At 51.1% G+C, this 11,231-nt stretch overlaps 1 protein-coding gene across 3 annotated transcripts in view; it reads left to right on the forward strand.

The window, feature by feature from the left end:
- The first annotated feature begins 52 nt into the window (after positions 1-52).
- STK25 (serine/threonine kinase 25) overlaps positions 53-11,231 on the forward strand; it is a 26,110-nt gene continuing 14,931 nt past the window's right edge. For 2 of the 3 annotated variants that reach the window (XR_003096485.1, XM_006034873.3), the window contains exons 1-4: positions 53-227; positions 7,674-7,904; positions 9,453-9,509; positions 10,066-10,174. Coding sequence is in view for 2 of the 3 variants with exons in the window: in XM_006034873.3 (XP_006034935.1) it covers positions 177-227; positions 7,674-7,904; positions 9,453-9,509; positions 10,066-10,174 (448 nt within the window). In the remaining variant the exon portion in view is untranslated. The remainder of the gene's footprint in view (positions 228-7,673; positions 7,905-9,452; positions 9,510-10,065; positions 10,175-11,231) is intronic. The other variant, XM_006034872.3, reaches the window with a different exon arrangement.

Here is an 11,231-nt window from a genome sequence, read left to right on the forward strand (position 1 = left end):
TGGGCCTGGTGCGGGCACGAGCAGGGTGGGGGGTGCGCTTGCTGGCAGCCGGGTGGGCGCGGGGCACCTGGAGTAGAGCAGCTGCGTTCTTGCCTCTCCCAGCTCATCCGCGAAGGAGCTAGCATTGCCCCTGTGCTGTGCCGCACGCCTCCCGCTGCCTGGCTTGGTGGAAGCGGATGTCTGACCAGCCTGGGGACATGGCTCACCTGAGGGAATTTGCCAACCAGGTAAGGATCTGCCCCTGAGAGCAGGTGACAAACCCTGAAGCAAACCCCCTCTGGTTTGGGAGTCAAGCAGTTGTTGTGCCTCTGCCCCCTGTGCTCTCAGCCTGGCTCCTCTTTCCCAAGGGATTGCTGTTGTACCCCTGGCAGGCCTGGCTTTGACATGCTGCAAGGTTGCTGCTTCAGGAGAGGAAGGAAAGAGGAGGCTTGCACAGGTGCACTTTCTCTCTCGAAATATAACGTGGGTCTCTTTGAGAGAGGTGGGAGTCGCTGACGTTCCCAATATTTGAGGGCAAACGGGGTAAGAATTCCAGGCCTTGAAGCAGATGTGTAGGGGAGTGGGGACTCTCCATCCCTGAAGGTGATCAAGAAAAGGTTGAACAGCCCCCGATCAGGGAAGATGCAGGCGTAGCGATGCCTGTGTTCTACTATGGGGATTTCCCAGGCGTCTGAGCTTTGCAGGTTTCCACTGCCTGCCCTTCCTGCTACATGTGTAAGGGTGTTTTTAAGCCTTCCTCAGAGGCATTAGGTGTTGGCTACAGCCAAGGCTGGGGATATTGATCAAGGTGTGCCAGTGCTCCTGCTGGGACCAAAGGCAAAGGTTTCTGGCTAGGGAGTCCTGTCCCTTTGCTCAGGGTCAGACCAATCACCATATTTGGGGTCAAGAGGGAACATTACCCCATGGTCAGATTGGTGGGGACTGTAGGGGTTTTTGTCTTTCTCTGTAGCAGGGGGCATGGCCCTCTTCCCTGGGATTTCTTGAGCATATATTGACAACCTTTCATAGAAGTAGGATGTTGGCTGCCCTGGTTCCCCTGCTTTACCTGTGGCAGGTTAGATTGTTAGGTCAGTGTTGTGTCAGAGCTGAAGGCAGTCTTATGTAGAGTTTAGATTATGGTTTCTATGGGATAGTTTGGATAGGGAGGATCCTGCCTCAGGCAGACAGTTGGACTAGATGACCTCTGGAGGTCCCTCCCAGCTACTTCCTCATGATTCGATGAAGAAATATGTCCAAAAAAAGAACTGCAGACTACCACTGTACATGAGCAACCTTCGTAGTGGACAGTTGGGGCTGGTGGATTGAGCTAAGCATGGGAGAGGGGCAAGGAGCTTCCCTGGTTGGTTCTGAATAGGTAACTGTCCTATAAAATACATATATTGGCATTGGTGAACAGTGTTATCACCATGATGATGTTTTTTTCCCAATTGGACTTAAAGGGGTGATTCTGTGGTAGGGGCCAGAGAACTGATCTTGGCATGAATCCTTCAGCCAGAGCTTCACTGCTGGTACCTTGGAACTTGTTCACTGTTGTGGACTGAAATATCCAAGAGCTCCCCCTCCCTTTGCCCACCTGAATTTCTCTTCCTTATTAGAAGTAAATGTGCATGCATTGTTGTTCCTTACTTTAGGTGATCTGTAAGCAGAATTGGTGTGAGAGTGTTGTAAATGATCTCTAAATTGGATGCCTCTTCCCCGCAGAAGGAGGGCATAGCTGGCATCTTGTTCCTTCCCACATTTTTCTGCCAAATTTGCAAATGCTGTAGCTATCGAGATCTAGAGCAGTGGTTCTCAATCTTTTGCACCTTATGTCCCACCAGTCATTTTGTCAAAAAACCCTGGTCCCACCATAATAAAAACAAAACCCCACTGTTCGAGATATCCATTGATTCATCTATTTGAAGTGCAAACAACTTTGATTTTTTCAATTGGGTAATGAGTTGAAGTCCCACCCACATGACCTTCACGTCCCACCAGTTGAGAAACACTGATTTAGAGCTCTTCTTCTGGCATATTTTACATTAAACTTCTTTCAGGCATTCTGCATTCCCAAGTGTGGGGTTGAGTACATAAATGTGGAAGCTTTTGGCTGTGGCTATCTTTTGCCTGGATCCATTAAACTTTCTTACTGGTTTTAAATTAGTTTGCCATGTGACTTATTTTGCTGTGCAGCACCAACTGTTCCCTAAATGCTGTACAGAATTAAAGACAATAATATGTCCTGAGCTAGTTGTAGCAGAGGGAGAGAATTGGAGACAGCAGAGAGGATCTGTTTAGTTACAGCTGAAAAATGGTGCATTGATGAAGCAGTTTAATGCAGGAGCTGCAAGAGGAGGGCTGCTAGAAGTAGGTGATGAGTAGGTAAGGGAACAAGGCAGAAGGAAGGTAAGGAGACAAGAAGGGTAACTTGGAGCCAGAGTCTGAATAGAGGGGACAGCTGCTTGTGATGGATGGGTGTCTTCACCAAAAAATCATTTCTTTGGTTGCAGCAAGCTTTTTGTCAGTGAATATTGGGTGTAAGGTTACCAGTGCCAACCATGGCTACCTTCTTGTTGTTATCCACAAGGGCATTCTCAGCCTTCTCCTTACCATGACCTCTAGTTGCAACAAAAGCCTTTCCTTTCCTTCTACCAGCTAATCTTAAAGAGGAAAGTTATTTGACAGGTGTCTTGTGTTGTTCTTCTTCCACCCCCCACCTCCTTCTTCCTCCGGGGGCTGACCACAAGCCTCAGGTTATAAATTGGCTTCTATGTACGTGGGGGGCTTTGGAAGAGGAGTAGGAATTGTTCACAGACTGCTTGTGGAGGAGGGAGGGGTTCTATTCCCAGTTCTGCTGACCTGCTGGGACCTTGGGCACATCATTCCCCTTCTCTGTGTCCTTGCTTTCCCTCCTGCCTGCAGTCTTGGGCAGGGATTATTCCTTGCTGCATTTAGATGGCACAGGGGGAGCCCCAGGCTCTGTTCTTGTTATGCGAGTAACTTTTGGCTTCAAGCTCAGCTATGGGTTTGCTTCCCGCTTTTGTTGCAGGCTTCTTCCGCGACCTTGACAAAGTCTTTCAAACTTTCTGTGGCTTAGTAATACTTCATGACATCCTTGCAGTGTCCTGAGAGCTGATGCCTGTATGGCACTTGGGGAGTCCTGGCTAGACAATTAAAGAAACACAAAGCCTTGTTGCCATGGGAATTGCCTTTTTTATTTGGGATTGTAGAAGTGCAAAGCCCTTGCTCTGGCTCAGCAGACAACAGAAAAACCATGAGCTAGTGAGGTAGTGACCAGCAAACTTGCGGGTGTTTCCATGTGACAGGATCACTTTCACTGAGGAAAGCAGGGCAGTTGCTGCAGAAATGTCTGGGAGAGGCCCAAAGGGTTAATGTGTAACATGGAGAATTGCTTGAGGGAAGGAAACACTAAAGGGAGGTCAGAACTGCTGCAATCTCTTTAAAGTTGAGGCCCTTCTAGCTGGGTGTGTAGCACTGGGAAGCTCTGCATATTTATCTCAGTACTGAGAAATTACCTGAGTGAAAAGCTTTATAGGGGGAAAAATGGATATTGGAGCTGTGAAGCCAGCTGTCTGTGCTATGGCCTGTAGCACAAGCCATATTGACTCTCAAAATATTTTCCCCCAGTCAAGAAGGTTCTAACCCTTGGCATAGCCCTGCAGTTCTCACCTTTTTTAGGAGCAGGATGGGCAAGGCAGGGTGGCTGTGACCCCTGCATCCTGTTTGTGGCCCAGCCCCGTGTTGAAAACCCCAGGTTTCTGGCTGGAGGCAAGCACCTCTTGGTGCCTTCATAACAGAGCCCTGGGGGAGACGGCACAGGTGAACTGCAGAGAAGCAGGGGTGAGGCAGGTTGAGTGCACACTGCCAACCAGCTCATCTGTGCCTCATGCTCCAGGCAGTGATTGAATCCTGCCGAGCGAGTGGGAGCTTTCCCTTTTCCCCTGACCCCCTCCCAGAACAGGACTTAACGGTGTCACCTCTAGAGCTGCCCACCTCAGCAGCAGCGCTGCCAAGTCTGGAGTGCTCACAGCTGCCAAGCTGGCTCCGAACATGCCATTCCTCTTAACCCCCAGTGCCAGCTGAGAATTGCTTTGTTTTAAAACATTATCTCTTTGTGCATGATAGGGCATTTCCTGACAGCCATTGTGATGGAATGCCTCTCCCACAGCTAGCAAGGTGGGGTTGAGGGGAGCAGAGCCTGCGATGCAGCCTAATGTTCCTTCTTCCTCCTTTCCCACATAGAGTATTGTTTCCCACCCCCAGCCCAACTTCGTTTGTTTCTTTAGCTCTGAGTGGCCTGGCAGAGCAGTCCAGCACAGGAGAAATGCTGGAATTGCCTGAGTCCCTCTCTTACTGCAGAGCCTGTGCGATGAATGTTCAGCCAAGCACATAGATATGATTGGGCAGACATCACGTAAGAGCTGTGTAATAGAACAGAGAGCAGCAGGTCAGCTGGTTCTCCTCCCCGCCATGCTTGGGGCTCTGCTTTGCAGAGAGGCTTGGCATTAGCAGAAGTGAACGGAAAAGGGTTCTAATGTGAATGGCAGCTGCAGAGCATGGCAGGTGCTAATGAATGTACACTTAGGCTCTGATGGGTCCACTCCCTCTAGGTACCTTACCTGGGGTGAAGGATTCCACTTGCAGTGCCCCATGACTGTTTGTCTGATCTGTGTGTAAGGGTGTGTGGTGGGGGTCACTCTAATTGTAAAGCCTGTACTGGAACCAAAGCAATTCCTGAGCAGTGAGAATAGGCTGTGAACTAGACAGTATCCAGGATGAGGATGCTGGTTGTCCTCTACATGCCATCCCTCAGCAGTGCATAATCATGTGCCAAAGCTCGCCTGTCGGCCGACTGGACTACTCACTCCCCTCAGTGAGCATTTCCTCTTCAGTGTGCAGGTGTCTGAACTGACCTCAGGAAACCTCGCTGGGTTTCTGTGGCCTCACTTTGCCTTAGACGGGATTGCAAGCACCCATCTTTGCTCAGTTTGTATGTTGTTCTGTTCATGCTGTCTGTGCCAAGGCCGTTTCCCCCCTGATCCTTCCGTACTTAGGTGGGACAAAGGCCTTGGTGATGCCTGGTCTGGCCTTCACTGTGAGCATGCTCATGGTCTCCAGCAGGCATTTCCTGGGGAGTGTGACTTTGGGGTTGGGCCTTTGCTTTTTGCATCATTGGGCAGAGTAATTCACTCACAGGGCTTGGCTCAGTCAGGGGCTTGTAATGTTTTTAAAAAGCTTGTGTAGGCAAAGCTTGTGGTCAGCCCATCCAGAGGCCCTTTCTGTTGTCCCTACCTCAAAGAGGACCTTGAAGAATTTACAGCCCCCAGTTCTCCACAAAACCTGATGGGGTTGAGCCTTGAGGCTCTCAATCTGTGCTGGGACAGCTGCAAACGCTGGAGTTTCTCATTCTAAGTGCCAGCTTCCCTTTCATGGGATAGGACCAGTCTCTTGTGCAGTCTGTCCAGGCCTCTTGGCCAGCACTAACCACATGGGTGGTTTTGGCTGCTCTGCACCCTACTGCTCTCCCAAGTCACTGCTGTGCTGGGAGCTGCCTCATTACTGTACCCAGTTGCATCGGCGTGTCCCCAGATGGCCTTCCCAACAGCTAGCCTTGTTTGCTTGGCACGCTGTCCCTGCCACCACTCTGCCCTCCACTGTCATTGCTGAAGGACCCAGAGGTTGCTGGTCCTTGCTCTATGTCCAGTTCCCCCTCAGCCCTGCAGGGTGTGGTGGATGATGTGTCCATTGCCCTTTCCCTTTAAGGGGTTTTTGGGTGGGAGGGCCTGGTAGCCTCTGCTCAGAGAGGGAGCTGCAGAGGTGATGCCAAGCTGGGTATTTTGGGGAAGCTGCTCCATCCCTCCTTGGGGTGAGGGTAAGAGGCTTCTGTGGGTGGCAGACAGTGTAGCAGCCTGTGCTGCCAGATGGAGACTATTCTGTTGCCCCTCCCTTACTACTCCAAAGCATAAAACTGCTCCTGGAGCCCCTTCTGAGTCCAGCCAGACAGTCCCAGGACTGTTTGTTCCCACGTCCTTTTAGTCTTGCTCTGGCTCAGATCATCTCCCGTCCCTCCCCCGCCCAGGCCTTGCTGCGTCTCCTTCACTCCTTTCATCTCGGCTGCTCTCTGCTCTTCCCCTCCCGCTCCATTTCCAGCATATTTGTTCAAAGTGCAGTGCTGTTTGGGCGTTGCCATGGATGCACGAGGATGTTTGGTTGCCCTTCTGTTGTATCTTGGATTAAAAGGCCTGTTCAGGGAGCTGAGCATGGAGCCTGCAGCACCCTGTACTCTGGGGGCTGGGGATAAACAGCCCTGCCCATCCAAAGGCTTCTTAATGATCCAGGTTGGTTTAATGATTAAATAATAAGGGCTGCAGCCCCAGAAGCAGAGGGAAACATGCAGCTATCTTGACCTCAAAGAGAGTCTTGGCTCTTCTAGCAGGGTGTGGCCCCTCCTGCGTGATGCTTGCCCATAGGTGAGTGTGGTATTGAGTGCCAGACACGCTGGGTGTAGAGAACGCATAAATGTTCAGGGCTGAGTTGTTTCCAGTATGTTGATCAGGCAGTACTTTCCAGAGTCCAGGCTACCTACTTAGAAAAGCCGTTCTGATCACAAAGAGCCTTTTACTCGCAGGCTGCAGTGCTGTACTGCAAGCCAGCATCTGGGCAGAACGCAGCGGCTTCAGAATGGGGCTGCCACCTCCCTCTCTATACACCCATTCATATTAACACAGATTAAACTGGAGGCCTAATTGCCATGTAAATGCAAACATGTCCCTGCTGCTCATGACATTAGAAGCATTCCAGGTAATGGGCTTGTCCAGTGAAGGACATGCTGGCCCTTTTTGCAGCCAGATGAACCATCTGTGAGAAAAGTGAGGCTGCAGACCCAGCTGTTAGCAGCAGTCTGTGCCCTTTGGGGCAGATGGGGAGCTGGGATCCTTGCAGCTGTCCTTCAGAGTGACGTGGGGCAGGCGTTGCCAATAGCTAAGGACTGCTGGGCTGGCTCATGTATGGCAGCAGTGAAGGCGGTCGCCTTTAACCAGTGTTGTTGAACAGCTTAGACTGCTTTGTGGTGAAGTCTGGTAGTAAAATAAAGGGCAGATGGTGGGAGAGGAGAAAATAGCCCGCTGTGCCTTAAACCCCCGGCAAAGTCTCTGCTGATATGGGAGAAAATATGCCATTGGATTTCTATTGGCCTTTCTCTTGGGCTGCTATTTGCATGGTACTCACTAGGTCTTTGGAAAAGAATGCTGCCTCTGAGATGCTCCAGGTCTTGTTTCTACATGCTGAGGATGGGCAGCTCCATTATTATACAGCTGTTGTGAAAGTGCCTGACCCTCCTGTGCTCCATGGTGGCAGGGAGCGTAGAGATAGCAAAATGAAAGGCCCTGCCTATGGGAGCTCGTTGCTTCTCCAGTGGTCTTTCTGCATGCATGGAGGCCTGGGGGCCGAGCATGCCACCTCTAAAGCTTTTGTTCTGCCTTTCTTCCTTTGGGTGGGTCACCCTGGGCTGAACTTTGGTGTGTGGGGAATCCCCAGAGAATAGTCTGGGGCTCTAGGTTGTCTTGATATGATGATCATACGGGAAGTCAGGGAGAAAAGAACCCTGCTTTGGTGCATCCTGTTGGCTTCTTGGGGTTTACTGACTCTTCCTTTTGTCTTTGTCCCTGGGTTAGCACTCCCGTGTGGACCCAGAGGAGCTGTTCACCAAGCTGGAGAGGATTGGGAAAGGCTCATTCGGTGAGGTGTACAAAGGGATCGACAACCGCACCAAGGAGGTGGTTGCCATCAAGATCATTGACCTGGAGGAGGCGGAGGATGAGATCGAGGATATCCAGCAGGAGATTACGGTGCTCAGTCAGTGCGACAGCCCCTACATCACCCGTTACTATGGCTCCTACCTGAAGGTGGGCAGGGACACCCTTGCTTGCAGCCTGTGTCATTGGTGGGCAGCTTGCAGGGTCTGACAGATGGGTGCCCAGCAGCAGTAGGATGCACTGTCAGCAAAGGGTGTTGCAACAGACCAGGAAAATCAGTAGCTGCTTCTGTCATTCTGACCATGTGGGACTCAGACCCTGCAGAACTCGCTGGGCAGGATGACATCTCCAGAGAGCGAGCGACTCGACTCTGTCAGAGACCTTCCATCCAACATCCATTCCTTATGTTTGCCTTCTGCTTTGTGTTTCCAAGGGGCATATGGCCTGAGGCGTGGAGTTGGCCGCTCTGTGATAATGCACCTACTGCCTCTTCCCCAACCCCATGCCCTTCTTTTTGGGGGTTGCTTGTTCCTGGATTAACACCACCCCAGGCACCCTCTGAAACACAGCCTGTGCAGACCCTGTCTGCTGAGAAAAGGAACAAGGCCCATCTCAGGGTGTTGGTCCCAATCTCTGGTTTCCTGTCAGGGCTACTGCTGTGGTGGGTGACACCACCTCTAGCAGAGCCTGTTCCACCTTTGTTCTTCTCTGCATGATTCCCCTGTGGAGCAGTATGGAAGTGCTGGGCTGCCCAAGACCCAATCCTGTCCATGAATAGGGCCCACCCACCCTGCAGTCTCTGCATTGCCAGTGAAAGGTCTGAGGCCACCAGTTGTTTTGTTTCTCACTGAAGCCAGTCTAGACAGAGGTCCAAATTAAAGGGTCACTGTTATAATGCTGTTGCTGTTACTATTGACTGGTGTCGTAAAGGTGTCAAGGGTCAGAGCCCTGCTGTTCCAGACACTTAGACACAACAGAAGAGACACTCCCCACCTGTTAGATGTTTGTCAAGATGCTACAGGTGAGTGAAGTAGACATGCAGGGGTTCTATGTTGGGAGGCCTACAGAATAATTGCCATGAGCATAGTTAAATCGTAGGAGGCATGCTGTGGCAAGGTAAACCAAGGTTGAGAGCTTCCATCTTGCTTGGAGATGCACAAAATGAGTTTGTTGCAAGTGAACAACCATGAAAGCTGTCAGATGTGACCCCAGTGGGCAGCTGCAGTATCCAGGACTGGAGAGCTGCCTTGTCCCATACATGTGCTTTTCCAGGCAAGGACAAAGGCACTTTACTGTGTCCGTGGGGAGAGATTTATATGGCCTTTGACTGTGAATGGACTTACGCTGCAGGGTATGCAGTCTTGCACCTTGGACTGATGTCAAACCACTTAGGAAACTGAATTAAAAACAAGGCTTGGAAGGGAAGTGTGTGGTGTGCTCCATCCCCTGGTCTGCCCTCAGCGTCATGCCCCCATGTCAGCAAGGGCAGGGAAGGATGGAAGCTCTCTGATGTGACCCTTGCCCAGGGGAGGAAACACAAAGCCCACTCAGTGCATTGGACCAATTCCAGCTTCCACTCCTGGAGAAACTTGTTACTGGTCCTGCTGCTGTGGAGGGAAAGCCTGATTGATTCTGACTGTTTTCACCTCTACCCGTGACCAACACTTACTCAAGCCCATTCCCTTGTCTGGTTTGCAGGGCACCAAGCTGTGGATAATCATGGAGTACCTGGGTGGAGGGTCGGCACTTGATTTGGTGAGTAGCTTGGTTAGCCTTTGTCTCTAGACACCTGCTCAAAGGCATACTGGGGAGCCTTGGTTTGTGAAGCAGCTCATAAGCATGGTGCATGTTTGCATCGCTGTCTGATTCAGAGTTTGAGGAATTAGTGGGGCTGAATGGGCATGTTTATAACTTTCACGTCCCATGTACCAAGCACCCACTTCTTCCCTAGCTGCGAATTCTCCAAATTCATAGCCTTTCCTGTGCAGTTTGGGTTTGGGGAGCAGGATGTCAAACCCAGATGTTTCCTTCAGGAACAACGCATCTGCTGGACTGGTGCGGTTAGACCTGCTGGGTGTGAGGTTCCAATGAGCAAACTGAGAAGAGCCTGGGAATGGCAAAACTTGTGACTCGCCAGTAAGGGTTCCTCAGTGCCTGTCACAGACATTGAGGAGAAAGTTCCAATGCTGCCTCTTCCTCCCACTTCACCCACCACCTTTCTTTCCCCACTTTCCCATGTATTTAGCAGCTATATTTCTTCCCCCCTGCAAGCACTTGCACTTACTCCTCCCTCCTTTCTTCCCTGTTTCAGCTGAAGCCAGGACCCCTGGAAGAGACCTACATTGCCACTATCCTGCGGGAAATTCTGAAGGGCTTGGACTACCTGCACTCAGAGAGGAAGATCCATAGGGATATCAAAGGTTAGACTTGGAGAAGCTGGACCCTTTCCCTGCCAGAGACGCTCATGGAAGCAACCTGAGAGTGGTTCCAGAGACCAGAGCAGCCAGACTTGTATCTCTGTTGTCCAGTAGGTCTAGTTATTAGTAGTTATTCAAGAACAAACCTCCTTCTCATGGACATCAAAGGGTGCACCCTAACTGGGAGAGCATGAAGGGTCAGAAGTGCTAGGCTGGCATCTGTGCTTTGCTAGAAAAAATGGAGCAAGGGGTGGGGAAGAGGAGTTGCCAGAGAGATGTCAAACAGCAGAGGTCCTTGGCTTCCTGCCTGATTGCTCCTAGCTGCTTTTTGGAGCTCTTTTTTGGCACGTCAGGCCCTGAGGGATCACAGTGCTGTCCCACCATGGATGCAGTACACCCAGTGCTCTTACCACTGTGGTTGGGAGCTCCATCAGTACATGCAACAAGAGCTTCTTAATGGAGTGCTTTTTCACACTGGTGCTATGGTGCTGGAAGCCTCGGGGCTGTTGACTGTAGTTTATCCTTGACTAGTTTTCCAAATAGGACAGACACCCTGCAGAATGGACAGACAGGTTCTGCCCCCCAAGAAGCTTAGTCCAGCATGATGTAGTAAAGGGAGGTAGCCAAATCATAATGAGGGTTGGGAGCAGGAGCACATTGTGACTTCAGCAAGAGAAGCAGATGGGGCAAGAGGGTTAACTGCTATGTACTCTGCCTTGCTACTTGCAGGTGGTGGGAGGACACTTATGAGCAAGGAACTGCTGGGAGCGCCAGTTTGGGACTGGGAGTAAGGGTCTTTCTCACTGCAGGGGGGCATGAAGTGGATATAGGTGGGATGGTGTTAGGAATTTGTGTTTGCAGCTTTTCAAAATTAGGAGGGCTTAACTGTGCCCAAGTTAAGCCTTGCATGTGTCCATGGCTTCCAATTGTCTGCACCACTGGTAGTGCACAGGTGGAGCAGACTTGCTATTCCTATCTCTTGCAGACCTACCTCTTTACTCCGCGCCGCGCGCGCCCCCCCCCCCCCCTTCCGGGAAAGCGGGCGGGGGGGTGGGCGGGG

This window comes from Alligator sinensis, unplaced genomic scaffold, assembly GCF_000455745.1.
Source record: "Alligator sinensis unplaced genomic scaffold, ASM45574v1 scaffold863_2, whole genome shotgun sequence".
Lineage (NCBI taxonomy): Eukaryota > Metazoa > Chordata > Crocodylia > Alligatoridae > Alligator > Alligator sinensis.